This window comes from Rissa tridactyla, chromosome 3, assembly GCF_028500815.1.
Source record: "Rissa tridactyla isolate bRisTri1 chromosome 3, bRisTri1.patW.cur.20221130, whole genome shotgun sequence".
Classification (NCBI taxonomy): domain Eukaryota; kingdom Metazoa; phylum Chordata; class Aves; order Charadriiformes; family Laridae; genus Rissa; species Rissa tridactyla.
The window spans coordinates 22962688-22989226 of NC_071468.1; the positions used below are offsets into that span (position 1 = coordinate 22962688).

Below are 26539 nucleotides of genomic sequence, written 5' to 3' on the forward strand. Positions count from 1 at the left end.
CTTAAACACTGACTTAACTTGACCGTTATGAGTAGGCTTACTGAAATTAATGGTGCTTTTCATGATAGTAAAGTTAAGTACGTGTCTGTGTGTATAAAGGATCAAGTTTCAGCTTTTTAATTTCAACAAGTGAACGAATTAGTTCGCATGTATTCTATAAATAACCAAACAAAACTTTTAAAACTAGTTTTCTACCTCCACCATTTTTCTGAAGTATCTTCTGCTTTGATAACCTCTCCACCACTTCTGTATAAAAATCACCCTTTTGTTCAGATATCTAAAATGAAATATATTAACAAAATTATGATTATTTTGAGACTTTATAATATAACTTTATTTTTTTCCTAGTATTAAAAATAACATATAGTGTATTACACATACTTATTCCTTATATACAGAAGGCCACTGCAAACATACTTTATACATATACATGTATATGCACACACATACACTTATAAACCAATATGTACACATATTTATACATACATACATGCTTCCGGTTTGGAAAAAATAGTCTACTGCAAATTTACCTACACATTATTTCAGTTATCATTACAAAAGTTTAATGAAATAGCCTTACAAATGTAATTTGCATGATAGATGACTTATTTTCATGGGTTGTTTTAACCAATATATCTGACCAGTTCAGAATTTTTTTCAGTCACATGCAGCACTTTCACAGCTTTGCATTTTTTTAATATTTTACAAAACCCACAGATATCTGTAATTTTTAGACTAATTTTTTGCTATTATAAAATTACACCTAGCTTAATTGTAACTAAATCTTTACTCTGTCCTCAGTATATAAATACACACTTTATTACGCCACTAAAAATTCCATAATTGATGTCTCACATCAATTTTGCAGAAAATAATGCAATTATTACTTTGGGGAGCATTCATATCACCAAACTATGGACATCAAATTTAGAAACCTTACAGTACAGCTGGAGTCACTCAGGGGAGGCAGCCTTTTCCAGCAGGTAATTCAAAGGCCCTAAGTGAGAGGGTAATTCGGAACACTGACAACTGGCTATACTGAGCCTGTGCTTCTAAATCAGACACCACATCCACCTCTGGGAAGAGGACACTGAGCAGGATCACTCTGTACACAGTTGCAGAGAAAATCCTCTTCTACACTGAGCTGATTTAGTTCTTCTCACACGCTTATTACAATTACGTTGTTCTTCTTGCATTGGTCACTACTAAATCCAACTGTGCATGTAGAAGAGCATTTTCCTACAGAACAGATTGGCAAAGACACTTGGGGTTTCACTTTCTTCTGCAGCATGCTGTTGTTACTCATGTGCTGGAAGCAGAGGGGCATTAACCAGTCCTCTGTCTTTGTAGGGGCCTTTGACATTGATGGCAAAGCTGATATTCCTTGGACAGTTGAAATACCCTGTTCGTTTGCCTGCTGAACGCTTGCATCTGATAGCTGCATCCTGAGACAACACACTTGAACCAGCAATGGAAAACAAATTACCAGTGGTTTTTTTTTAGTAAGTGCACATAATGGCTGTAGCCTCTTTTTATGAGGGAAATATTGGCTGTTAAGTACTTAATGTTATTTAATCTAATAATCCTCCAGGCTTGATACAGCACGTCTGTGTGATACATAATGACTTGTGACAGACAAGAGATCACACTAGAAGATGTAACAATCCCTCTTCCTCACAATCTTAATTTTCATGAAGATACAGAAATTTGAGCACATGAGTTTGACCAATTGGGTTTATGATCATAAAAAATGGAGAAGGGCCTCCTGGGAGAAGGGACCAACCATAGTGTTTCCAAAAATTTTATATCAATGTCACTATGGCATTTTACAGAACAAAGTAATCGTACATTATCTCTGTTTTATAAATGGAGAAAATTATGTAAAGAAAGATTTTTTAAAACTACCTGGTCAAATCCAGCAGTAGAACTTAATTTTCAACAATAAGAGTCCAGTTACCATACACCCACTAGGCAATTTTTCTGTAACAGCCACAATAACAGAGATAAGAAAAGTCTCTGCAAACAACAAATCCGAGGGACATCTTTTTTTTTCCACTCATGCCAAGATTTCTTAAACAGTACTGTGTATCTGTTCTGAAGATGGACTATTCCCATGCTACTTATTATCATCATGCCTTTTTAATTGTATGCAGTTCTGAAATTAAAAATTGTTGCTTCTTACAGTGCCACAGCATGCATTTCATTCTATTTAAAAGTAGAATAACAGGGGGTGTTCCTTTTCAAAATGTTCCTATTTTATTAAAATCAAGAAATACCATGAGAAATTTTGGGGAAAAAAATCAAGACTGAAATACAGATTAAGATAGGCTTAGTATACTACCTCAGATAGGCTCGGACTCTGCATCCTCGAAACCAGCTCTGGATTTTGATAGCAGCTTTGTACTCTATTTTTCTGATTTCATCTACGGATCTGAAAATATAAAAAGTAGTAATAGTTGTCAGCACGGTAATTTAATACTAAAGCAGAAAAATTCTTCTAAATATATTTTACTGTTGCAGTTTGTGTTTTTTTTCACTGGGTTTTTCACTTTTTAATTCTACGTAGTTCAATAATAGTGCAGAACAATATAATTTACATCAGTTTTGTCATATAAAGAAAAGAAAGACAGAGAGTATCACAACTTGTAGATGATACAGGGTTTGGGAGAGTGTATTTCTTATGCCCATACAATACTGAATATCCATGTCAGCATGTCATGGACTTCTTCCATTGTAGGTGAAATATATGGATAATGCTTTAATGATAATTAGGCCAGAATGATAACATGAATATAAAATAAAATAACTGTGGTCAATATTATCATGATAAATAACAATCACATTAATAAGAAGCATATATTAAGGGTGAGATATAGTTGAAATACATTGTTTTATGATCGTTACAAAATATTTTATTTGTTTATTACCTGAACAGTGGTAGCATCAATAATGGTGACAGATACACTCCTTATCTGTAGATTTTTTTAATGAATACAAACTATCTTACAGGGTGAAAGTAGAGGATTTAGGCATTTTAGCTAGTTTCCTAGGAAGGAATTTAAAGAGAAGAAATATGAAAAAGAAGGAGAGGTGACTGAAGGAAAGTGAGATACAAATGTAAGTTAAAACTATTATGAGTTAGAACAACAAAAGCATAGGAAAGAAAATAGATGCGGAAATTTCCAGACTTTGGAAGGTGTGGAATGTCAGGATATGAAATCTTAGTGTGGCTAAAAAGGAAGTCAGGAATTTGAAAATAAATGGTGTTAGTAATTCAGATAGATTCCAAAGGGGTGACCATGGGGATTTTTTTATGTGGAATTACAGTAGTCGATGGAACAGTTTATTGAGTCTTGACAGGATTTTTCACAATGGGAATTCAAAGACATGGATTTTGAAGATAATGTAGAAATGAAACTGGCAGCATATTCACACGTGCTGCAGACAGGCAAGGAGGGAACAAAAGGAAACAAAAGAATTAGAAAATATACTAGGGTTGCAACATTGATTAATATAGATGCTAGAGGAACTAATGAAAAAGAGAGGATACAAAGAAAGATAAGAATTTTTTTTTAAGTTACATGAGAAGAAAGTTATCTAGAAAGAGATACTAGTGAGGCAGCTGAAGATGTAGGTGGAGAACTGATGATCTCAAGGAGATTTTCAATAACTATTAGCTGTCAAAGCTTTGTGTAAATGACATAGTACAAGGAAAAGGCATGTGCACAAGTGGAAAAGAAGCACAAGTAAAAGGACCTCATCAAAAAGTGAGAAAATAATTCCAAGAGGTAGTCCTTGATTGCCTCATTTCTGTGACTCTGTCTCTTAGGAGAATAGTGTTGTGACAAAGCTAAAAGTCACCTAAAGAAAACCATGAATCTGAAAGAGATTAAACAAATATATGAATCTGGAAAAGATTATTAATAGAGTTTAGTAAGAAATCATTACTATGATGAGTTTCAATGCTGAGGGGTAGAACCCAGCCATGAGATCACATCTAGCTTTCATTGACATTTTTTTTTGTTTTAAAACTTCAATAACTGCCAAGTCTTTGAACTTAAAATTATATTTTAATTTTCATGGATCTTTTTGCTATCCCATTTGTATTAGGAACGTATTTAACAAATAGTTTAGTTTGTTACAACTGCTACAAAAGAACAATTATGTTACTATCAGTTAGTTTTCTTAACTAGTTGATCTTAGTTAACTCTGTTAACGAAGTGTTGTGTCAACATTAATTGCCTCAGTAAACACCAACAAGATTAATTTTTATCTGATAAATTAGGATTATCCTCATTATATTTCTTGAAAAACGAAACACAGATTTACTACCAGAGATCAAGAAACATTAGATCAATTCATTTTATATCATCTGGTGCAGCATGTGCTCTCAAATCACATTAAGTGGGCACAAATTTTCATCATCATCCGACATGCATCAGACCTGTCCAGTACCTGGTAACTGTGGAAAACAGACTTTTTTTACCTAAAACCACAGAATAAGTGGATATCAAAGCTGGCATTTATGCTAGAGACCTTCCTTGTTCCTTTCTTGTGCAGCATCCTAGACTTCATAGGATGCAGACACCTCCAGATTACAGCAGAAGTAGTAGTTTGGGGTATAAATTGCTCAAGCTGACAACCGCCCTTCTGATCAGATTGCATAGTTGTCATACCGTTTGGATTAAGCTTTTAGAGTCACACATACTTCCCAAAGACTTTACTAAATATTAAAAAGGCATACTCAAAGGCAGCAAGTAGGTTCTTACATAAGTAAGTGATAAAATTGTTCAATGCTTAAAATAAGAGAATGCATTAACAGATCCTCTATATTTTAATGCTTATGGTGACAGAGTATTTATCAAGGTACAGGCTTATGACATTTTTGCATTGCGCATCATTGGGCAAGTCCTTCCCTAGAAAGGTGCTTCCCCTAAAAAGTCAGTTTAGGAGACCTTATACCTCTGACATAAATAGAGTTCTGCATAAAGCATGATAGGAATGTTATTAAGATCAGAAGAACATTATTAAGATCAGGTAAACCTGTCTAACCACAACCAACAAGCAAGATATTACAGTTATCAACCTGCCCTAATTTTTAATAGAACAAGTGTACAGTCCTAAAATAGCAAATGCATTGTGAAAGATAAAGAAAGTTTCCTAATTTGGGGATTTACTTTAAGGCACTTCAATTACTATGTTCCTTCTGTGGCAGTAATTGCTAGCAAGAGTTTTCGCCAAGGTTGCTTTAAGTCAAGCTGCCCTGGAGGGTCTAGAGTGTGTTCTAGACATTCTACAGAATTCTGCTTTTAGGTCTTGATAGATAGGTAAAGAAGAAACATTAGTCTTTGTCTTAAAGCGTGTTTGGCACACATGGAACTAAATCCTTCAGGTCTTACCATTGGAGGTATTCACAAACAGGGCAACTCATACAATAAAAGGTCAATATTTGGTAATCTATATTCTTCTGCACCTTCTGATGTTTCAGATCAACTCAGATCTTTCGGGGAATATGGTATTTCGATGCAGAATACTAACTTAATAGAGTAAGTAACCTCTTTTTTTACAGCATCATGTATTTTCATCCGAATGCCCTCAACCTATTTGTGAATGATGAGTGACTGCACAAATTACACGGACTCGTACTCACAGCATTCCAGATTTGACAATTTTAACAGATCTATTACATTATGTAGATAAAGCATAGTTCAGAAAGGGAAATTAAAGCTGTTGTCTGACTTCAAAATACAAATGCTTCAAAAATAATTCAGACCACTGCAAATTGGACACACTTTAATGCCCAGAACTTATTTGTTAAATTTAAAAGTTAAATAAGGTTCTATCAAAATCTCTAAACAAGATATTCTGATTTGTTTCAGGATTTTACTGACAGCTGTGTTGAAGTAATCCAAGGTTTTCACCCTAAAGAACAAAGATCAGATTACTGATCAGCCCTTCGGCTGCTGAGCTGGACTGTTTGAAGCTTCTCATTTAAATTCTCAGCTGAAAATCTGAATTTCAAGAAGCTGATGGATTATAGCCTATTCTTAAAAGGGAAACAATTCACTTTTGGAAAGCTCTGCCAAAAAACAAATCCCCAAACATCAAGCATGCTGCCCTCCAATGGATTTCCACGTCTGGCTCAGCCTGCTCTTTCTAACCTGAAATACGTGAAATACAAGCATAGTCTCCTGTAACTGATGCTCTTTTAGTGAACTGCTGGGTGTACGAGCTGAAGTTCAGGGAAAGAACAGGAAAACACAACACTTTATATGCAGTCAGGACTTGAACTCAGTGTAACTTTTAGTGATGTTCATGAGCTTTGTGATTCATGCTAATGATGTTGTATTGGGATTCTAAAACAACTGATTCATTAATTAGAAGAGGAAAAAACCCCCTACAACTATGCTAAACACGCTCTTTTTTTCTCTTTAAGTATTAGCATAGCACATACAGCAGCAACATCGATACAGTTGGACAGAAGGGTTTACAGGACAAAACTGTGCAATATTAAAATAGGTCTTAAAACATTTTATTTCCTAAAATCTGATCTGGTAGAAGTTGGCCACCACCACCTTAGCAGTCAGAAAACTCAGCAGCACAAACTGTCCCACTGTGAAGCCAAGGGTAAGAGGTGATCTGTTCAATCGGCCCACTGCTCTCTCTCTACATGGGCCATTTTGGACCTTTAGTAGAATAAACATCTCCTTAACTAAGTAGAAAAAGGCAAAACATGTCCCAGGTACTAGAAACTCACACTGTGTAACCTAATTTAGAAACAAAGCTCAGTTTTCAGCAGTGTGGATAATAAATACCAACACGCTCAGAAGCTGGGAGGGGGTTTTCTGTCAATTAACTTCCAAAAAACAAAAAAAGTAAAAAAAAAAAAAAAGTGGTGCCTTTTTCAACAGGCTAAACTAAACGTCCAGTAAAAGTTCCAGATTTGAGCCAGGACAGCAAGGCCTCACGGTCCCAGTGTGAGTAAAACTCTGGGCAGAGCTATGCCGAAGGAGCGGAGCGGGGCGGGAGAGGGGAGGCCGGCTCCTGCGGCGGCCGCTGCCCGCCCCGCCAGTCCCAGCCCAGCGTGAGGAGGGGCGTCCCGCCACACCACCGGCACGACCCGGTTACCTTTTCCTACGGAAATACTCCTCCCGCAGCCCCGATAGCCTCGCCTGAAGTCGGGCCAGGGCGTCCATGCTCGTTCCCTCCTGACAACCCTCCCGACGCCGCCACCATGGCAACGGGACCGTACCACTCTGCGGCGGAGCGGGGGTGGCCCTCCCCGAGGCAGCCCTGCCTGCAGGGGCACCGGCGGCAGCGGCAGCCCCGCGGAGCGGGACCAGGACGGAAGCCAAGCCAAGAAAAGTAGTGCTGGAGGAGACGCTGTTCCCCCGGGCAGCGGTCCGGAGAGTGAGGGGAAGAGGTGAGATGGTCGCGCCCGGCTTCCTCCCGGCGCCGCAGCTGCTTCCGGGCTCTCATCATGGGGGACTGAGGAGCAGCGCTGGCCGCCCGCGTCCTCCCCTCCCGGCTCTCGCCCGCGAGCCCCCGGCGCTACCGCCGGTCCCCGCCCCGTCTCCCCTCGGCCCAGTCTCTGCGAAGTGGCGCCAGCCTCCCCGGGGAGCGGCCGGGGGAGGCGCCGGGTTCATGTTCCGGGTCGCTGAGCCTACCCCGACCCGAGCTCAGGCGGCGAGAAAGAGCTGGTAAGCCCGGGCGCCGGGGCCGCCGTGGAGGGTGGCACGTCTCCGCCGCCCCCTGCCTCTCGCCGGGGCGGTTACTGTATTTGGGGAGGGGATCGCAGACAGCATCTCCGCAACGTGTGAGGGGCTTGGGAACGCAGGGGCGAGTGGTGCCCTCGCCCCGGCCGGCCCTCCCCGCTGCCCGGCGGGCTGCCAGGCCTCGCCTGGCCTGTCTCAATCCCTACTCCTCCTCCCGTTGCTGCTGGTTACCTGGGGGAGAGTCGTCGGTGCTTTCCACTGCACTCGAGGCCGCCGGAGGAAGAGGGGCTGGCGGCCGGGCAGATGCCCCTGGCACGTCTCAACGGCTCTTGCCGCCTTTGTGAGCGAGCAGTGGGCTGGGGGAAGAAACTTCCCCTCGTTGCTGAAAAAGGACGGCAGGCAAACGATAAATCAAAACTTTTGCTACAAGCTTATTTTGGTTTTCTGTGTGTGTTTGTATTTTTCTAATTGTGGTAGACCCTCTAAGGCCTAAACCCTTTGCAGTGTGTGTTGCAGAAACATCCACTTAGATGTGGTTGCTGCTCTGGAGCTATTTTGTTGGAAACCAAGAATCAACAAGTGCAGCTGTAGCCAATGAGCAAGGAAAATATGGGTAGTTCTACTGCAATATCAAATTTACTGTTTTGTGTAATTCCATATGCTAGCATTGTGACACCAAAGGCTATATTGTTTTTATTGTGGAACTGTGAAGAGGGGAAACTGAGTAACAGGCTAGAAAAAGGGGAAAGCTAGTTTTGTTAATAGGCCGTGGAGGTATAAAGGCTGGTAGTGGAGAGGCATGATGGAAGCGAGATGTCCCAAACAACTAGCTAGGAAGCCTTTCATTTCCTTCATGAAACATTAGGTATCTTGTGCTATGTTAGGTATTAACCGATGTGTATAACTTCTAGTTCATTTTACTTTTAGTAATGGAGGTGGAGAGGAGCATGATGGGGTTTTGTTTGTGGTTTTTTTTTTTCCTTGAATGTTGGTAACTTGAGGCCTTGAGGCTATGTTATATAGACAGACACCTGCCCATAGAGTTCCCAGATCTGAAATAGATTTTCTTTTACATTTTTCTTTGGTTTTTTTGGGGGAAATGGGGAAGAAGAGGAAGAGAAAGGCTCCAGACTTAGTTTTCTTACATAGGAAACTTCATTCTGTCTCCCCTTCTGCTGATACCAACACTTTTTCCTATGCATATTTTCATGGCTTCTTTACATTTTTCTAAGTGAGAAAGCTTTCGAAGAGGGAATTTATTTGGCAAGATAATATATATTTGCTAGAAGTTTGCGAGTATGGCTAGGTGTGAGAATTTGCCTGGTGTAAATGTAACTTTCCTTCTGATGGTGTAATTCAGAACGCTTGAGAGAATGAGGTATATTCTAGTGGGCAGAAGTATTTTTATTTCAGCACTAATCCTGCATGCAGTAGGAACATTGCCTAAGGCATTCTGAACTTCTGCCTGTACTCTGAGAAAGTTTTTGTTATATACTTAACCTGTCATTTGTCTTTAAATTTTGCTATCTTGTGTCCACGTAAAGTAACTTAGTTCCAGAGGCTTTGACAACAGTGTTCAGCAACACAAGGTGTGGGAATTTGGCATATTCTTCTGTAACTGTCATCAGAGAGTAATGATTTTGCTTGTACAAATATGCTGCCCAGAGGAATTCAGTACAGGAGAATTATTGAAGTCTTATTTATAGGACTGTTAATTTGCAGTTCTGAAGAAAGATTTGTTAAAAATCTGACTACTTCTCAGAGCCACTCACTTTTCTTATCCTTATACATAAGTTATTTCAGAAGCTGTCTGTTAAAGGAAACCCATTTGAGTGAGATGCAGGAAAATATTTTTTTCAATGTCTAATACTTGATGTAGAAGATCAAGAACTTGTGCTTTCTAAAAACATTAAGACCCTAAGGAAGTGAGTAGCTTCAGAACAACCACAGAGGAAGAGTGTTCACTTTGGGTGGTAAAGCTCCTCTGAAGCTGAATATTTTTCATTTCTATTGTGAATACATGTAACAATTTAGGAATAATTTGCATTTTGGGTACTTAGTGGGCACTCTGATTCTTTTGATAATGACTTTGGTGCTACAGCATATTACCATCATTTGATAGTTCATGTGATTCTCCACCTTGACAATTAATTAATGAAGTCATACTTCTGAAAAGGGCAAGCATATCAGTAAATGGCAGCAATGGGATTGGAAGAATTGCTACCTCTCGTGATAAATTGCTCTAAATCTCATTTCTGTCTGACCAATTCATTTGTGTTAGAGCCTTATTAAATGCACTTCATGTCAGCATCTTTCTGACTGTGTACCATTTCTCTGTACTGAACACATTTTCACTGTTAAATATGAGTAGACTTGATAGTATTTATGGTTGTGCCTCCTTAAATAAGCAGCAGTTGTAGAAAAATCAGATGTACTTATTGCAAGTTTGTCTGGCCCTAATTTTAGGGGGATCAGCGGCATTGTCAGTTAATAAAATTTCATCATTCCTCAAATACTAAGAATTTTATATTGTATAGGACAAGTGTAAGGAAATTCCAAAATTTGTCTACAGAAGTGTCTCAAATGCAGAGTTTGTACCAAGAATTGATGTGTAGTATGTGGTTGGAGGAATAAAATGCTGCTAGTAATTGTATGCCATTAAATGTAAGGGAGCTGCATATTTGATAAAACAAAGAGTAGAAGCAGAAGTTTCCAGCAAGTGTAGTAATTACGTCTTTAATTGCAGAACAATGACTTTCATAAATTTTCTTTTTTTTTTTTTAAACTCCTCCTGTACTTTTTTATTTTGTGAAACGGATTTATCTACAGACATAACTGACTGCAAACAAGGAGAGTTGGCATGCCTTGAAAATGAGAAATAGCCTGGGATTTTGACTGGTTTTTTTGCTTTTCAGATCTAGACATGCTCCAACATAGTGTCCTGACTTTTTTCAAGAGTCCTCAATTCTTGTAACTGTTCACACTGTCTTATATGAAACTCAAAATAATTATGGTTCCTGACGTTTAATTTCTGTGAGTTTCTGTTCTGACGCTGTCACGTTTTTAAATTTTATGACATGAAAGTTGCGTTTGTATTAAGTTGCTTTGGTCTGCATGTCAGATTTACTTTTGAATGTGTTGCCAGTGCGTTGGGTCTTAGTCATTACAGGAAGCACTGGGCAGGATCCTCAGCGGGGAAGAGTACAGGAGTTCTCAGTAGCTTGATAGCTTGATGTCCCCCAGCGGTGGTTCGTATGGGGTAGAATGCGTTTTTGTTGCTGTGCAGCTTTGCATACCTGGTTGTCCAGTGGACAATGACTACAGACATAAATAGAATCATACAATGGTTTGGGTTGGAAGGGACCTTAAAGATCATCTAGTTCCAACCCCCCTGACATGGACAGGGACACCTCCCACTAGACCAGGCTGCTCAAAGCCCCATCCAGCCTGGCCTTGAACACCTCCAGGGATGGGGCAGCCACAGCTTTCCTAAGCAACCTGTTCCAGTGCCTCACCACCCTCATAGGAAAGAATTTCTTCCTGATACCTAATCTAAATCTACCCTCTTTCAGTTTAAAACCACTGTCCCTCATCCTGTCATTACACTCCCTGATAAAGAGGCCCTCCCCATCCTTCCTGTAAGGCCCCCTTTAGGTACTGGAAGGCTGCTATAAGGTCACCCTGGAGCCTTCTCTTCTCCAGGCTGAACAACCCCAGCTCTCTCAGCCTGTCCTCATAGGAGAGGTGCTCCAGCCCTCGCATCATCTTCATGGCCCTCCTCTGGCCCATTCCAACAGGTCCATTCTTGTGCTGAGGACTCCAGAGCTGGACGCAGTACTCCAGGTGGGGTCTCAGCAGAGCAGAGTAGAGGGGCAGAATCACCTCCCCCGACCTGTTGGCCACACTTCTTTTGATGCAGCCCAGGATGTGGTTGGCTTTCTGGGCTGCAAGCGCACATTGCCGGCTCTTGTTGAGCTGCTTGTCCACCAGCACCCCCAAGACCTTCTCCTCAGGGCTGCTCTCAAGCCATTCTCTGCCCCACCTGTATTTGTGCCTGGGATTGCCATGACCCAGGTGCAGGACCTTGCACTTGGCCTGGTTGAACTTCATGGGGTTTGCATGGGCCCACCCACCTCTCAAGCCTATCCAGGTCTGTCTGGATGGCATCCCTTCTCTTCAGCATGCCAACCGTGCCACGCAGCTTGATGTCGTCAGCAAACTTGCTGAGGGTGCACTCAATCCCACTGTCTGTGTCGCTGACAAAGACCAGCACGGGTCCCAGAACTGACCCCTGAGGAACACCAGTCATCACTGGTTTCCGCATGGACATTGAGCCGTTGACTGCAACCCTTTGAGTGCGGCCAACTAGCCAGTTCCTTGTCCACCACAGTGGTCCATCCATCAAATCCATGCTTTTCCAATTTAGAGACCAGGATGTCATGCGGGACACCATCAAATGCTTTGCCTGAGTCCAGGTAGATGACATTGGTTGCTCTCCCCTTAACTACCAATCCTGTGGCAACGTCATAGAAGGCCACCAAATTTGTCGGGTATGATTTGCCATTGGTGAAGCCATGTTGGCTGTCACCAATCACCTCCTTAATTTCTATGTGCCTTAGCAGAGATTCCAGGAGGATCTGCTCCATGATCTTGCCAGGCACAGAGATGAGACTGACGGGTCTGTAGTTCCCTGTGTCTTCCTTTTTTCCCTTTTTGAAAATGGGGGTTATGTTTCCCCCTTTCCAGTCAGCAGGAACTTCACCAGACTGACATGACTTTTCAAATATAATGGAAGGCGGCTTGGCGACTTCATCTGCCAGCTCCCTCAGGACTCGTGGATGGATTTCATCATAGTTTCTTGCTAGCTATTCATTACTTGTAACTGAATTGTGTTGGTCCGTTTTGCTTTCCCCTTTAGGTATCCCAAGAACCATGATAGTTCTCTTCTTTTTGAATCTGTAGATTTTTCAGGCAAGGTGGTGAGATTTATCATCTGCTGCTCTCTCCCAAATAGTTGCACCTGTTCAATCCAAATTTCAGTCACATTCATCAATAAAGTAGGGGTCTCAAAACTAATATTTCTAAGGCTTTGTGAAAATAACTTCTGAGGTGGAGAAATGGGTTTCAGATTAGTACCTGTCTGAGCATAAAGGTACACTGTGAGGATAGCCATGTTACAAGACATTGAATAATCCATATTGGAAAAGATTGTAGAAAGTCAGGTTTTATAATCCTGATGTTCAAGGAACTACTTGATTTTTCTTGTGCTCAAGTTGTGATCAAAGTGGGCTGTGAAGGCAGCAGAAATCATGGTGCTTCTCAGAATTGATGAGACACAGATGCAGCATAAATTGAGCTGCAAGAAGCTCCATATCTATTTAACAGGAAAAGGTGTAGAACTAGAAAGTAAATGTAAATGCAGCTGTCGGTTTAGTAAAAGATATAGCCTCTCCTTAGGAGTTGTGCACCTAAACTAGCTTTCTTGTTAGTGTGTTCTTGTTAAATATTTTGTGAGCAGTCAGAGCTTTACAGTGTTACATGCTTTAGGTGGGAAGTAAACAAAAATGATATTTGATTATTTCCATTAGGAGTTTAAATACAAATATTGATGCTTAACACAAGCTGTGTGAACTGTTTTGGAGCAGGGGAAAGCGGTTACACTGTTTCCTGCAACAGTACTTTTATGGTCTGTTCTGGTAAGGGTTAGAGAGGAAATGGGTCAGCTTTGGTGAACTACATTAAAATTACTTCAGATAAATATAAAGGTCAGTGTAGGCAAACTAGGTTTTTTGTTTTTTTTTTTTTTTAATAGTAAAGTAGAGTCTTCTCCTGGTGAAGACATTACAGTTTATTGCTAGCTGTAGGCTGTTGCTGTAACAGCGTTTTTATAGCCTTATGTGAGTCATGCTAAACTATGGCTCAACTTAATATTTTATGTACCTCAATATGTTGTTCTACATTCCTTATTACGACCTTTGAAATTTCTCATCTTACTGAACGCAGTTGATGCTCATTGGTAATGTCTTTAATATTTCTTGGAGTTATTTTTCAACCTCTTTCAAATGCAAATATTTTTGTTACAGTAATATCTGCAGCAATGATTAAAATTACTTCATAGGTTTGGATTACAAGCTTGACAGCTGGTTATGAACAATGGAGAAAGTTGCAAAACTGAGGTTTTGATAAATAATGCTGTAATAGAAATACGCTTTTGATTTTTGGAGACAAGTTTCAGATTAACTGTTCTATCTAGTTGCTGTTGCCATTTCTTTTTTTTCAGTTATAGCAAGAGAAAAGCGAGCTCCAATAAAATCAAAAGAGGCTTCTTGTGTTTTCAGGAGAACTTTTTCAGAAGTTTTAGTGTGGACCACTGGCATGTTGGAAGTGCAATGTGAATAAAAAGCTGAAGTAGTGTGTATATTGTGTTCTCAGTCTATTAGAAAGGAGCTTCCAGTGTCTCAAATAGATCAAGTAGTTCTCATAATCTTTCTAAGGAAACATGTTGAAGTAATTATAATATTAATTTGTGTGATCTGTCCAAGGGGTAATGCAGTTAGGATACAGTTATATTATACATGAGGCCAGGGCTGTAATTTTTAGGGTAAACAAGGTCGCTGCCCTGTACAGATCTTACGAAGAGACCTGATACTCAATAGAAAAGATTAATTGCAGGAGTGCACAAGATTCAAAGTTGTAGTCTGATGGAAAGTTAAGTGCCTCACTGCTCAGGGCCTTTTAAGAATCATGTTAGCCCTTTACTTCAAAAACACTTCAGGGTATTCACTCCTCTTGAGGTTCATCTTTTGATCTGGCATCATCTGTATTGACAGTATTTTGGGGGGGAAGGCAAGTTTAGATCAGATATATAAATCCAAACTGGATATATTGCGTTTGATCTTGAAGTATTTCACAGAACTAAGGCAACTTTATGACCATACTTATGCCATTATCTGGAATAAATTGGTATGTCCACTCTAGGAGTTACATTGATTTTAGTGATATAGTTATCCATATGGATTAGGGGTACTGAATTGATCGAATTAATCATAAACTGGTGTAAGGCATTAGTGTCCCTGTCTTTCCTTTCCCTTTTACTGTGTGCTGCATGTGCAGTAGCAGAATGGTCTGCAAGAGATTCTATATGCTAGTTCATATTCTGGCATGTTAGCAGGAACCTGTTTGTTTCGAGAGCTGAACATAGGTTTAAGCCTACTAGTTCAGTTTTTGGTGGCGCCTTCACTTCTATCGGTTTGCTATAAATGTGAAAGCCTGTGGCAGGAGGGCTGGTCAGGCATCTGGGGGAATTGATATCTCAAATCAGCTCAAATCCATGTACTGGAGCCTCGCTGTTCAGTTCTTATAGCTTCTGTTATATTAGCACAGAAGTATTAGGAAGCCCTTTAAATCTTAAGGGCATCTAATTTCTGATATGCACACCTGCGAGGATAGCTGTCTTCATGGGTGTTTAACAGTAAGGCTAGAGAGGCCAGTGCCCTCCCCATTGTGCAGTTATAGCTACTGAGAAACACGGGTTAATAGATCTATTTAAGCATTATGTGTAGAAACCTCGTACAAATATACCTAGACTTGCCTCTACTGGTGGTTGAAATTCCTACTACACAAGCAGAACAACCAAACAAAACCACCACACCCAAAAACCCTCCACAGTAATTGAAACTTTGAAAACGCAAAGTAAGAATTGGTTTTAACTCATTGTGGTGCCACTTGTCTCAAAGTAATTTCGAGGCTGACTGTCTTCTACTTTTCTCTTTCTCTCTGAATTTTCAGAAAACCGTTGCTTTATTTGGAATGCTTTTCCTACCATGTTGCTTCTCTTGTTTCTGAGAAGTATTTTTGTGTGATAATGGAGGTTTTGATTCTTTGTGAACCAAATGGATTAAGGAGAAAGTGTAGCATTTTTTCAGAGCGTCTTACAAGATAATATGATGATTGTGCTGTACTAAGAGCCAAAGAAAATGTTAGGTTAAGAGGGAGTAATAGGACTAGAGATTACAGCAGGACAGAAAAAGAGGTGTGAGAAGTAAATGCAAATGACACAGTAGTTTCAGGAACTCAAAATGAGCTTGTGTTTCTACCGCTCTACTTTTTGGTGATTTTTGCAATTGAAATGTTTAAAATAAGTATTTCTGAAAATGGTTTAAAAGGAGAATATATGCTTTCTTTAGATAAGATATTTCATTACCAGCTTGGATTTCTCCTTAAACATGCTCCTCAGTTCCTCCATTAATATTTAAAATTTGCATACTTTATGGTCATGACTGTCTGTTCAGCCATTCAGCCATCACCATTAGGTACCTTTAATATTGGAGCTTGTGGTGAGGGAGGGAACCTGTGTGCTATGTGTCCAGATTTTCTCCACAGCTACAACTCTGATGATATGGGTAGAAAACTATTTAATTCCTCCATCAATTTATATTGTAAAACAAAGTGAAGAGTCTTGCTTTTAAACATCCTCTACATAATTTACTGAATGTCTTCCATATTTATCAGTTGGTGTAATGGCATAAAGAGCATGAGCATTATTCTCTGCTTTAAGGGGTGTTCTGATGCTTTGATGTGAGAATCCGATTGTTGTGTTTACAGAGAAGGTTCACAGCCTTCAAAGAAGGATTAGAGAGTTCAGCAGCAATCACTTCATGTTTTCTCTTCTTTTTGTAATTATGTTCATGTAATGCATGGGTGAACTTACTGAAGCATGAGTTAAAGAAATAACAAATGCTACTGAAATTTGAGGAGGAAGGACCAAAACATTTAAAAGGATAAGGTCTTAATTGCACACTGTGTTTAGGGATATTTTTCCTAACACAAACGTGTGATTCTATGGATGTGAGTGCCTACGTGTAGTGGGAAATTTTGCATTTGCAACTCTAGCATTACCTATAGCAGGGTAGCTAACTTAATATCACTGCACTGAATCAATATTTTCAAAAAAAATCAAACAGATATCAGCCATTTGTAAAGACAGAATTAGTTGCTCTAGGGAAAAGAAAAGTAATATATAATCAAAGAATTATGTCTTAACTACTTTTTGGCGTTTAGGTAGCATCAAGAGATTATGAGCCTTAAAAATATTTTATCATAATGACAACTCTTTAACAGAACTCCCATATATACTATCAAGAAAGAATATCATATATTCCGTTTACCAATTGTAAATCTAAAATGTGCTCCCGACCTGCAGTTAGAGTGAATGGTCTTGATGCTCTCACCATGTGGAATCCCTGAAAATCATAAAAATGGGATCAGGTGAATTAAAACCAAAAAATAATAATGAGGTCAAAAACAAATGGGGAACACCCACCCCTCTCTTCTTTCCAAGACAGAAATTTGGGATGATACCTTTTAAAAGGGATGTGTGCTGATGTGTTGCAAATTGCATAGGACTGTTTGGCAATGATTTGTCTCTTAGCAGAAATACAGTAATCTTTATAGGATGGACATTAAGACTACCTTGTCTAAAGTGAATAACAACTTTACCTGCCAAAATCATTTTAGAGTTTGTGCTTAACACTTCAGATTCATTTGTTGTTTTCTTGTGTGCTTTTTTTCCCTTGAAATATATAGGCATTTCAGTAGGACTATGGAGGAGCTGGTTCACGATCTAGTCTCAGCACTGGAAGAAAGTTCAGAGCAAGCCAGAGGAGGTTTTGCTGATACTGGAGATCATTCTCGAAGTGTGTCTTGTCTTCTAAAGCGACAGGCAAGGAAAAGGAGGGGACGAAAAAGACGTTCATTTACCACCCATCATCCCTGGGAGACTGGTCACTGCTTAAGTGAAGGTTCTGATTCCAGTTTAGAAGAATCAAACAAAGACTACAGGGAGAATCATGCTAATAAGAAAGACCACAGTGACTCTGATGACCAGTTGTTGGTTGCTAAACGTAGGCCTTCCTCAAACTTAAATAACATTAGAGGCAAAAGACCTCTGTGGCATGAACCAGATTTGGCTGTTGACAGTTTGGGAAACAGAACTTTGCGCAGGAGAAGAAAGGTAAAACGGATGGCAATAGATCTGCCATCAGAAGTCTCTAATGCACTGACAATAACTCAACAGCAGGATAACAGCAGAGATCAAGAAATGGACAATAACAATAAATCATACCCACACCAAGAGTTTTCCAAGAGCAAAGTGAAAAAAAGAAAAGTAGCTGCAGCTCGACAAGGACCGGAAATCTTGGATGAAGGAGTAGTTATAGAAAATGAAGAATTGAACCAAGCAAATAAGGACAAAATGGAGTATGAGGAGCAAAAAGGCTCAGATGAGAACATGAGTGACAGGTTATTCTTTCTTTTCCTTTTTACAGAAGCTTTGGATATTTGTTTGCTTTTATTACTATTGCTTGTATTTGGAATATTTGGATTTTTCCTTAATTACAGAGTTAAAATGCTAGCACCAACAGTATCTGTTTTAAGAAGTTACTCTTAATTCTTTTTAAGTCTTTATTCTTTAAGTCTTAATTCTTTTTAAGTATATTTTTAATATATGTGAGTTGCTTAGGTTAAGGAATTCAGCATAAAGTAGTCACATAGCAGAAGAATAACCAAGAAGACAGTTTCTTGAAATAACACATTTGAATTGTTTCAAGATTAAGAATGACAGAATATACAAATGATTAATATGCTTTTTTTCTGGGTATTTCAACTGGTGACAGTTCTAAGACAAAAATTAAGTGTTTTTCCAATTTCTAGACATTGGCGCTTTGATTGTTATCTCTATTCATCAGAAAGGTTGTCAGTGTTTAGAGTCACCATTTAGACAGTATGTTCTTATGTGTCATGGGCATAAAAAGTCTGCAGGTTGCCAAGGATATACATCATTTACGAAATGCAAAAACCAATTTACAGTTCAGAAACACCTGAGCTTACCATTAGAAAAATGGGGGAATGATGACCCTTTGGCAGTACACCTCATCCATCCATTCCAGACAGCAGTCATACTACAATGGTAATTGTTTCCAAAGTACTATTTTGACAACACAGTAAGGTGTAAGTCATTTTTCCACCATACACAAGGGATGTTACCTGCAGGGCCTGGTAAGCTTGATTATGTTTATCCTATGTGCCTGGTTCTGAATGCAGAACTGTCAACAAGAAAGACTCGTATTAAAACACATAATTTTGGTCGGTTGCTTGACAGCACTAGTGTCCCCGGTTTTTATGTAGGCATTTTATCTATAAACTGTTAAGCCTTTTCCATGCTGGAGATGCAGAGAGTACCCAGGGGTTTTGACCAGAGCAGACAGATTGGTTACTGTAATAGCAGCAGTATTGGTAAGTGACTAACCCCAGTTAAGGTTGGAAAAGTTCTTCTCAGTCTTTTTATTACATACTAGTTTTGTCCCTTACCTGCGGACAATAAGCAGCTGAAAGAGCTGAATGAATCCTGAGTCTTAAAGATTGCTCCTAATGTCTTAATTACTGGAGCAGAAGCAGCCCTTAAGGGCAGCCAGTATAACTTCAGACATCTCATTTTGACGTGCCGGACAGGAGTGTGTGTTGTCAGGAAGCCTTTAGAAAACTTGCTTCTAGAAACATCTAGAAACAAGTTAGAAAACATCTTCTTTGATGATACTGGGAGTCTGTTCCCCCAAGTTTGGTACCTGAAGACAGATGGTTAAAAATTTCCTTGGAGCTAGGAACCATTGCATTGTTTATTGTATGTCCATAGTCATGTCACTTTTTTATTTATAAAAAAAATTTCTGTTGTGCTACAAGGGTAACAGTTCTCCAACTCAAAAATTCTGTAGCTAATTTTTGAGTGGAGAGAAGAGTGACCAATACGAAAATCCCCTGTACACTCCCAAAATTGTGCTACTTCCAGGTCAGTCTGAATATCTTTTTATTTTTTTCACCAAAGAAATGTTATTGAGTTAGAAATTCATCTTCCTCTTCAGAATGCTTAATGTTTTGTTATACCGAATGGTGGTGGTTTTCAAATCATACTTCAAATGTTTGTCTGTGGCCCCAGTAAATGGCCTTTAAAACTATTCTCATCTTCATAGTGTTTTTCTGCTCATGCACATGGTTGAGTGATGGTCTGTCATTTTGTGGAATTTCTTGCAATGGTCATCTGTGTGAAAAGGTTTGGAAACTACTGAATTAGAAAATTTGCGTTCCAAAACGTGATTAGAAATCCACCATATCTAAGCATCTTGGGTCCGTACTGTAGCTGAATATTTTGTGTGTGAATAATTTTAACTCATTTTAAACTAACTTGAATGCAATAGTGCCTCTGTTATTTGAGATCATTTAGACAGAAGAATAGGAAACAACTAGCAAACTGTTTCTAAGAGTATATTCTAAAAGTAAAAGCTGAGACTTTAAAAGGGAACATTAGTTTTGTAAGACTGCACAAGACATGGAGAGCTAACAAAGCATCGTGGATAAGACTCGCGCTTCAGCAACACTTGCTGGAAAAGCAAAAATAAAAAAATATACAAAGCTACTCTAATTTTGTACATTTGTGTGCATAGTTTGACAATTTGTCCAAAAAAGGAATAACTTTTTTAGAAGTTCAATTTTTAAAATCAAAACAAAGCCAATAATTTTAAATGGGAGTTAAATTGCTTGGATCTAAAATTGGTGAGAAATTTTCAGTGTACACATGAAATTACTTTAAAATAACATAACCTATATATTTGAAGTGCACATTAAAAATGCTAAGTGACACTTCTTTTGCAGTTTTTTATTTGCATGTGTTCAAACACAACAATAACTGGTTTTTAAATGCAGTGTTTAGGAGGAGGAGTCTTCAAGCTCTTAAAATGTCAGCATCTAAATGATCCCAAAGATGAATTCCTGTGAGGCTGGTTTTGAGCACTGGAAATTAGATTTTTGTGATCAGAGCCTGTCCTTTGCTCGTTCTCCCTTATCGTCAATGCTTAGGTGCTTGGCCAGTTTCAGCCAAATTTGGAAACACATGAAGTTCTGGATGATATTTAATTCCTGCAGGCTTTGGCAATTCTTTGCATTTTAAGTGACTTAGTAGAGGAGAAATCTCAACTGCCCCTTTTGAAAGAGAGCAGCAGTGAAACTTGGAGACACCCAGCCACCAGCCTGCCAGTTGGTGCAAGTACAGTGACTGGTCAGTCCCTGGGGACAGGCTTGGTCAGTAAACAAAGGTCACAAGTCTCATATGAAACCAAGGTATGGGACAGTTTGCTAGTAATAATAACTAGTAATAAGAAGTACTTCTTTGTTTCCACAAATGTATAAATAAAGCTGTGAAAGCTTTTTGGATTGTAGAGCTGTTCCTTGCAATTTTTTGCCTGCATACCCTGTTTTATAGGACTAGAAGGAATCTATGGCATTTTTTATTTTTCCTGGAAGTCTTGCAGGGAGGGGAATTCTCAGTAGAAAGCAAAGGAATTAGAAATACATAGTGCAAAATTACATTAAAACTGGAAATAAATTCCATCATAACAGCTTTCGTTTACTTAGATATTAATGTATTAATTCCAAAGGTTTTGAATGTATTCAGTGAAATGACTGCCATGTAGCAATTATCTCTGCTGTAATCCCTGCCCTATTTGTCTGTGGCCTGAGGAGAAAGAGCACTGTGCCTGCCATGGATATGCCAGTGTTACGGTTTGATTTTAAAAAAAGAAAAAAACAAAGAAACACTCCCCCCCCCCCCCCCCCCCCCAAACATTATGTGCAATTTTTAAAATTTCAAGTGGTTCTGTTTTCATGAACTGGTTAGTCCTTCAGTAAGAATTATTGCACAATTAAAATATCTTATGCGTCCTTCCTTTTTTTTTTATCTCAAAACTGGAAATTTTGGTGGGGAAAACTTGCTGAAATACTAGAGTTGAAAGGATTTCCTAACTTTCGTTTTAACAAGTACAACTAAACAATAAGTGGGCATGAGGAATCTATGAAAAGGGGATGTTTTTTCTTTGACGTGTATGATGTAAAATTGTGCACAATGAAATGTAAAAACAGTAAAGCCATCTATATTGTAATTAAAGTGAGGATGGTATGCTTGCTAGAAAGAATTACTAGGATTTGCAATATTAGGAAGTTCCAGTTTTGGTCTCCCCCATGAAACACATTTCCAATCTCATTGCGTGCCTGTCATCTTTCTTCTGCTCAGGGCAATTGTGCAAGTGCTTAATGTAATATAATATAATTCTGATTATATTGTGTATAAAAGATGATACAAGTATTGCTTGTAGAGTAAGAATATGGGTAAACACAAGATACAGCCAAGGATTCAGGAAACTTAATCTTCAAACACAGATCTGTGTAAATATGTATAATTCATGTTATATTCTTTTATATATAATTTTATATTTATGTTCTTTTATATATCTATAATTTTTACATACATATAATTCTTTTTTAAAAAAATTCGCTTCTTCCTGTCTCCTGATACCATATTGTTTTTTAAATCCTGTTGGGTTGCTTCCCAAGGAAGATACAAAAACCAAATATATACTTATAATTAAACACACATTAGACTAATTTTGTAGAATTCATATTACAAGCTTTGAAAAAATTGAGGCTTATTTTTTTAAAAGATTAAAAAGGAAATAATTTTCCTACGTGTGCTAGTTATTTAAAACCAAAAATAAACCTAACTTATTAGAAAGTAACTAAAACCAATTGAAACCAGTTGAATTCAAGTGTAGGACTGCATGTATGTTTTAATATGAATGTGTAGAAAGGTAAACAGACCACAAGTTCTTATAAATAGCTTGTATGGAACATTGAGAGTAGCCATAGTATTTTTAACCTGTATCTGGTTTTGTGTGGTGAAGTGATTTATTTTTTTTCAAATTGTTGTACATCTTACTGTAAATAAAATATGATTAAATTTTGGTGAGAATGTTATTTCCTTAGCAGAGCTACTCTTTTGACAAAAAATTAAATAAACGGTTTACAAAAAAATCCTTTCATGTGAAACTCACCAAATTGTGATCTGTGTTGTTAAAAGACAGGTCTGTTTTACTGTTTAGAGACACATGGAATATTGTTTGTAACAGCGTGTATACAGCAAAGAACAAAATACTTTACTTACTGATGTCTTTGACTTTAGATATGTGTGCATGTTTATACACACATTCTAATTTTAAGGCCATGATGGTAGTCATGGAAAAGTAAACTGTAGCTTGCTTTTTTTTGTTGATGTTATGATCATTGGTCATACTTCTTTTCTTCAGGATTACTTTTATTTTGATTTAATTGGCTACCTTTGTTATAAACTTTTTTCTTTCTTCTCAAGTAGTACATCATGAAACCTTAAGCAGTGTCGTTTCCAAAATATTTGCAAATGATGTTTGGCAAGGTAATTTGATTTTCAGACTCTTATATTACATGTGCTGAAGGAAGGCTTAGGCTGCTTTTGATTGAGACTTTTCCTATTTTATTGAGCAGTGGTGTTCCAGGATCAACCTGAATTGCACAGCATAAGAAGGAAGCAGTGGGCATTTGATGGAAGCAGATAATAAAATGCATCAATTGTGTCAGCACCTCGTTGCAGTTACATCTGGCTTACTCTGAGGGTACCATTAGATTCCTGTGGTTCTGCGTGCCAAAAATAATATGCTTTGTAGTTAATGGAACTAGGATATTTGCAGTTTGATTTAAAAAAAAAAAAATCATCCTATTTTCTTTCCGATCTTTGTTGGGCTTAAGTTCAATTTGAGCAGAGCCTTGTCTCCTTAAAATTTCACGATTGAAAGATCAATTGTTCTTTTGATCTGTTTCTTTCTTTCTCTTATTACAGTGAATCCAGCAGCCTGAGCAGCAGCGATGCTGGTTTGTTTACCAATGATGAGGGAAGACAAGGTATTGAAACAATCTTTCCCTTCTCCACCCCTCAAACCACATCAGTTGAAATTCTGTAAGCGTTACAAGTCGTTTCATGGGTTAACTACTATATTTCGGTTGCTTTTACTATTTTAATGAGTTGAAGTATAGCTCTCTGAGTATTTTGAAATGTTACCGGGGGTGTCCTGAATCCATGACTTAGTCAAAAGCTGTCTTCGGAAGCAGTCTCTGTAATCTAATAAATGTCCTTATAATTTGAGCATCTCTAAAAGATTATCTATACTAAGTTTTAATTCTTCACTTGCTCCAATTTTCAGACAGGAGTCTGTGATCATAGTACTGCTTCTCAAACTGTTTTTGAGGTGGCTTCTTTCTTTTCTTCCAAATCAATATAGCAGAATTTTATGGTTATTCTTCATTAAGTAGTTTCTTTGAAAAGTGCTTTCAAACAAACATTTTCATCAGTCTAAGATTGAGATTAGAAGATGCATGCTGCTTAAAGTCTCTCCCCACTGAAAAATTTTTCTTTAATCTAAAATGCAGTGAAAATTCAAAATTTTCCTTCAGTATGTACAATGTTCTCACATGTTTTTATGTGATAAAACTATTGAGGATGGAAGTATAAGACTCTTTTTTTTTTTTCAGGTTTAGTGTTTATTGCCATCTTTAAGTACAACACATTTACCTGTATTATGCTAGCATTTTAGTGTCCAGCTCATGGACTAGGAATTCACTGTCTTTGGCAGTATACAAAAATGAGTCAAAAATAGTCTCTCAGGTGATTAAGACTTGCTTTTCTGTTGGCAATTCTAAATTAATGGTAATGGAGATTATTTTTTTTATGCAGTTTGCACAGACTAGTTAGTGTGTGCAAGAAAACAAATCCTGGCCCATTCCACTGTAGTGATCTAGTTAAAGCAGTTTTTTAGGGTTGGGGTTTTTTTGCTTTCTCTAATGTGTAATTCAGTCTCTTCTGGTTTTTATCTTCTCTTTTAACATTACAACAGGGAGATGATTTTTCAGACTTAGAACAGAGGTGTAACCTTCCTGGCTCAACAGTAAATTGAGCTACATAAACTGTACCTCCCAGTCTGAATGTCTGTTTTTAGTTGTCCTAGTTAGCTATGCTAACACATAGCTTTTCTGAAGAATTGAGGCTCCCTTTGAAAGTTTAGATTGATCTTTTAACTTCAGATGAAAATTATTTTGAGACATGTCAAAAAGATTTGCTTTTACTTCCCTGTATGAATTTCTCTTCTGACTTGCAATTTTTAAAACTTTTATTCTGTATGTTTGTATGTAATGTGACCCTACCACATTTCATAATTACATACATTTTTTAAATACCCTTCTGATACGTTTGTATCAATTTTTTTATCCCTAAATCCTGAACTAAATTGTTTAAATCTTTGAATAATATGGTTGAAAACTTCTCAGTTACTTTGTTTTTCTTATGTATTTTGTGGGAGGAGAGAAGAGGAGGGATTGGTGAAGAACAGTGTTATTTCACTGGTGTAGTGTTACCTTTTTTAGTATGGTTATTTACTACAGAGATGCAATTATTATTTTTGCCTGCTTGTTTCAGTTTAATTGTAATTTTCAGGCAGAAAACATTAGACCTGAGATAGTATTCTGAAATATAAATAAAAAGAACAATAATAATTAAATTTGAGAAGGATATTGTCAAGACAAAACATTATTTTTTTTAATTTCTACTTTAGACTAGTTATTTTGTGGGTATGATCAGAAGACCATTAGTTTCACACTGGATCTCAGATGTACTTGCATTATAGCTTTGGCTTTGTGAAGACTTTCCGTGAAAGTAGTATCAGAGATCCTACTGTAAAACCAAAATTATTTTCTAATAATACTTATTCCCCCAAAAAGAAAATGATAGTAACTTTTATCTTTGTACTCACCTTATGAAGTAAGATGAGGTTATTTTAGCTCTATAAATTAATTTATAGCTGATCGAAGACACATAGAAAATTGAAAAGAATGAAGGAGAAAATAAATCTGATAAAAGCAAAAGAAAAACCTAGGTGAGAGAAATGAAGCTGGAAGAGGACAGGATGAAAATGTTTTAAGGGAAGAACTGGCTTATTTTTTTGTCTGTTTTTGAAAGCTAGACTCTGATTCTTGTCTTCCCGGTGTCCTTCCTCCAGGATATATGTTCAGGACATCAGCATCTTTACCTCATTTGTAGTTCAAATTTTCTGCACTTTCTGACTTCAGGTTTCCGCTAATTCAAGTGGAGAACCAGAGACTGATTAATGCTGCCTGGTGAAATATGTGGTTTAAATGATGTGCCTGCCGTCATTCAGAAGTTTGGGTAGCAGAGGACAAGACTATCCTGTTCTCCAGGGCAACATTTGTTCATTTTGTGTGTCTGAGATTAAGAACCATATCTCATTTATTACAGACAAATACTCTTTTGTAAAACTCTAATTAATTCCCAAAGCATATTCATCCTATGGGGCAGACATTCTAAAAAGAAAGTGATCTAAAGCAGCAATTTCTTTGAGCAGTTGGCCAGTCAGTTAAACAGTTGAATATTGAGTTCTGAACTTCGGAGTGCCTGACCTTGCAACTTTTACTATTTTCCAAAATTGTTTCAGCAAGCAAATGGAAATAAATTCCACTGCAGTAACTGTGCACAGATTCTCAGAAGAGTTTCAGCTTTTATAGTTTGATTCAAGAAAACTAGCTGTAGCTGTAATTGGGGGTAGTAGTGGATTATTAGATAAATATATTTTAATTGCCATGATAAAAGAAAATTGCTGAGACTTTGAAAATCCTGTGTTCAGCTTCTGATATGTGGTGTGCCATCTAACCTTTTTTTAAAAACCTTTATACCCTTTTCCTTTCCAGCCTGCATCTGTTCCAGTCTCATAGCTTTTTTGTTTGTTTGATTTGTTTTGTTCCTATGAAATCCTCTTCTGAGCCTAGCCATGCTTGTCTTCCTTTTCCAAGTTATCCGGGTGCTTAAGTTAAGTCATGTGAAAGGGCAAAAGCAGCTCTCTTACTGT

At 38.0% G+C, this 26539-nt stretch overlaps 2 protein-coding genes across 9 annotated transcripts in view; one reads left to right on the forward strand and one right to left on the reverse strand.

Annotated features, from left to right (window-relative positions):
• SPATA17 (spermatogenesis associated 17) overlaps positions 1 to 7203 on the reverse strand; it is an 86645-nt gene extending 79442 nt beyond the window's left edge. The window contains exons 1-3 of the mRNA XM_054196585.1: positions 7129 to 7203; positions 2342 to 2431; positions 196 to 277 (exon numbers count right to left, since the gene is read on the reverse strand). Coding sequence (XP_054052560.1) covers positions 196 to 277; positions 2342 to 2431; positions 7129 to 7196 — 240 coding nt within the window. The 5' untranslated portion in view covers positions 7197 to 7203. The remainder of the gene's footprint in view (positions 1 to 195; positions 278 to 2341; positions 2432 to 7128) is intronic.
• Positions 7204 to 7413: 210 nt separating this feature from the next.
• The window catches only part of GPATCH2 (G-patch domain containing 2), a 134384-nt gene continuing 115258 nt past the window's right edge, over positions 7414 to 26539 (forward strand). For all 8 annotated transcript variants that reach the window (XM_054194457.1, XM_054194460.1, XM_054194464.1 and 5 more), the window contains exons 1-3: positions 7414 to 7700; positions 17301 to 18014; positions 23467 to 23528. In XM_054194457.1, the coding sequence (XP_054050432.1) occupies positions 7429 to 7700; positions 17301 to 18014; positions 23467 to 23528 (1048 nt within the window). In that variant the 5' untranslated portion in view covers positions 7414 to 7428. The remainder of the gene's footprint in view (positions 7701 to 17300; positions 18015 to 23466; positions 23529 to 26539) is intronic.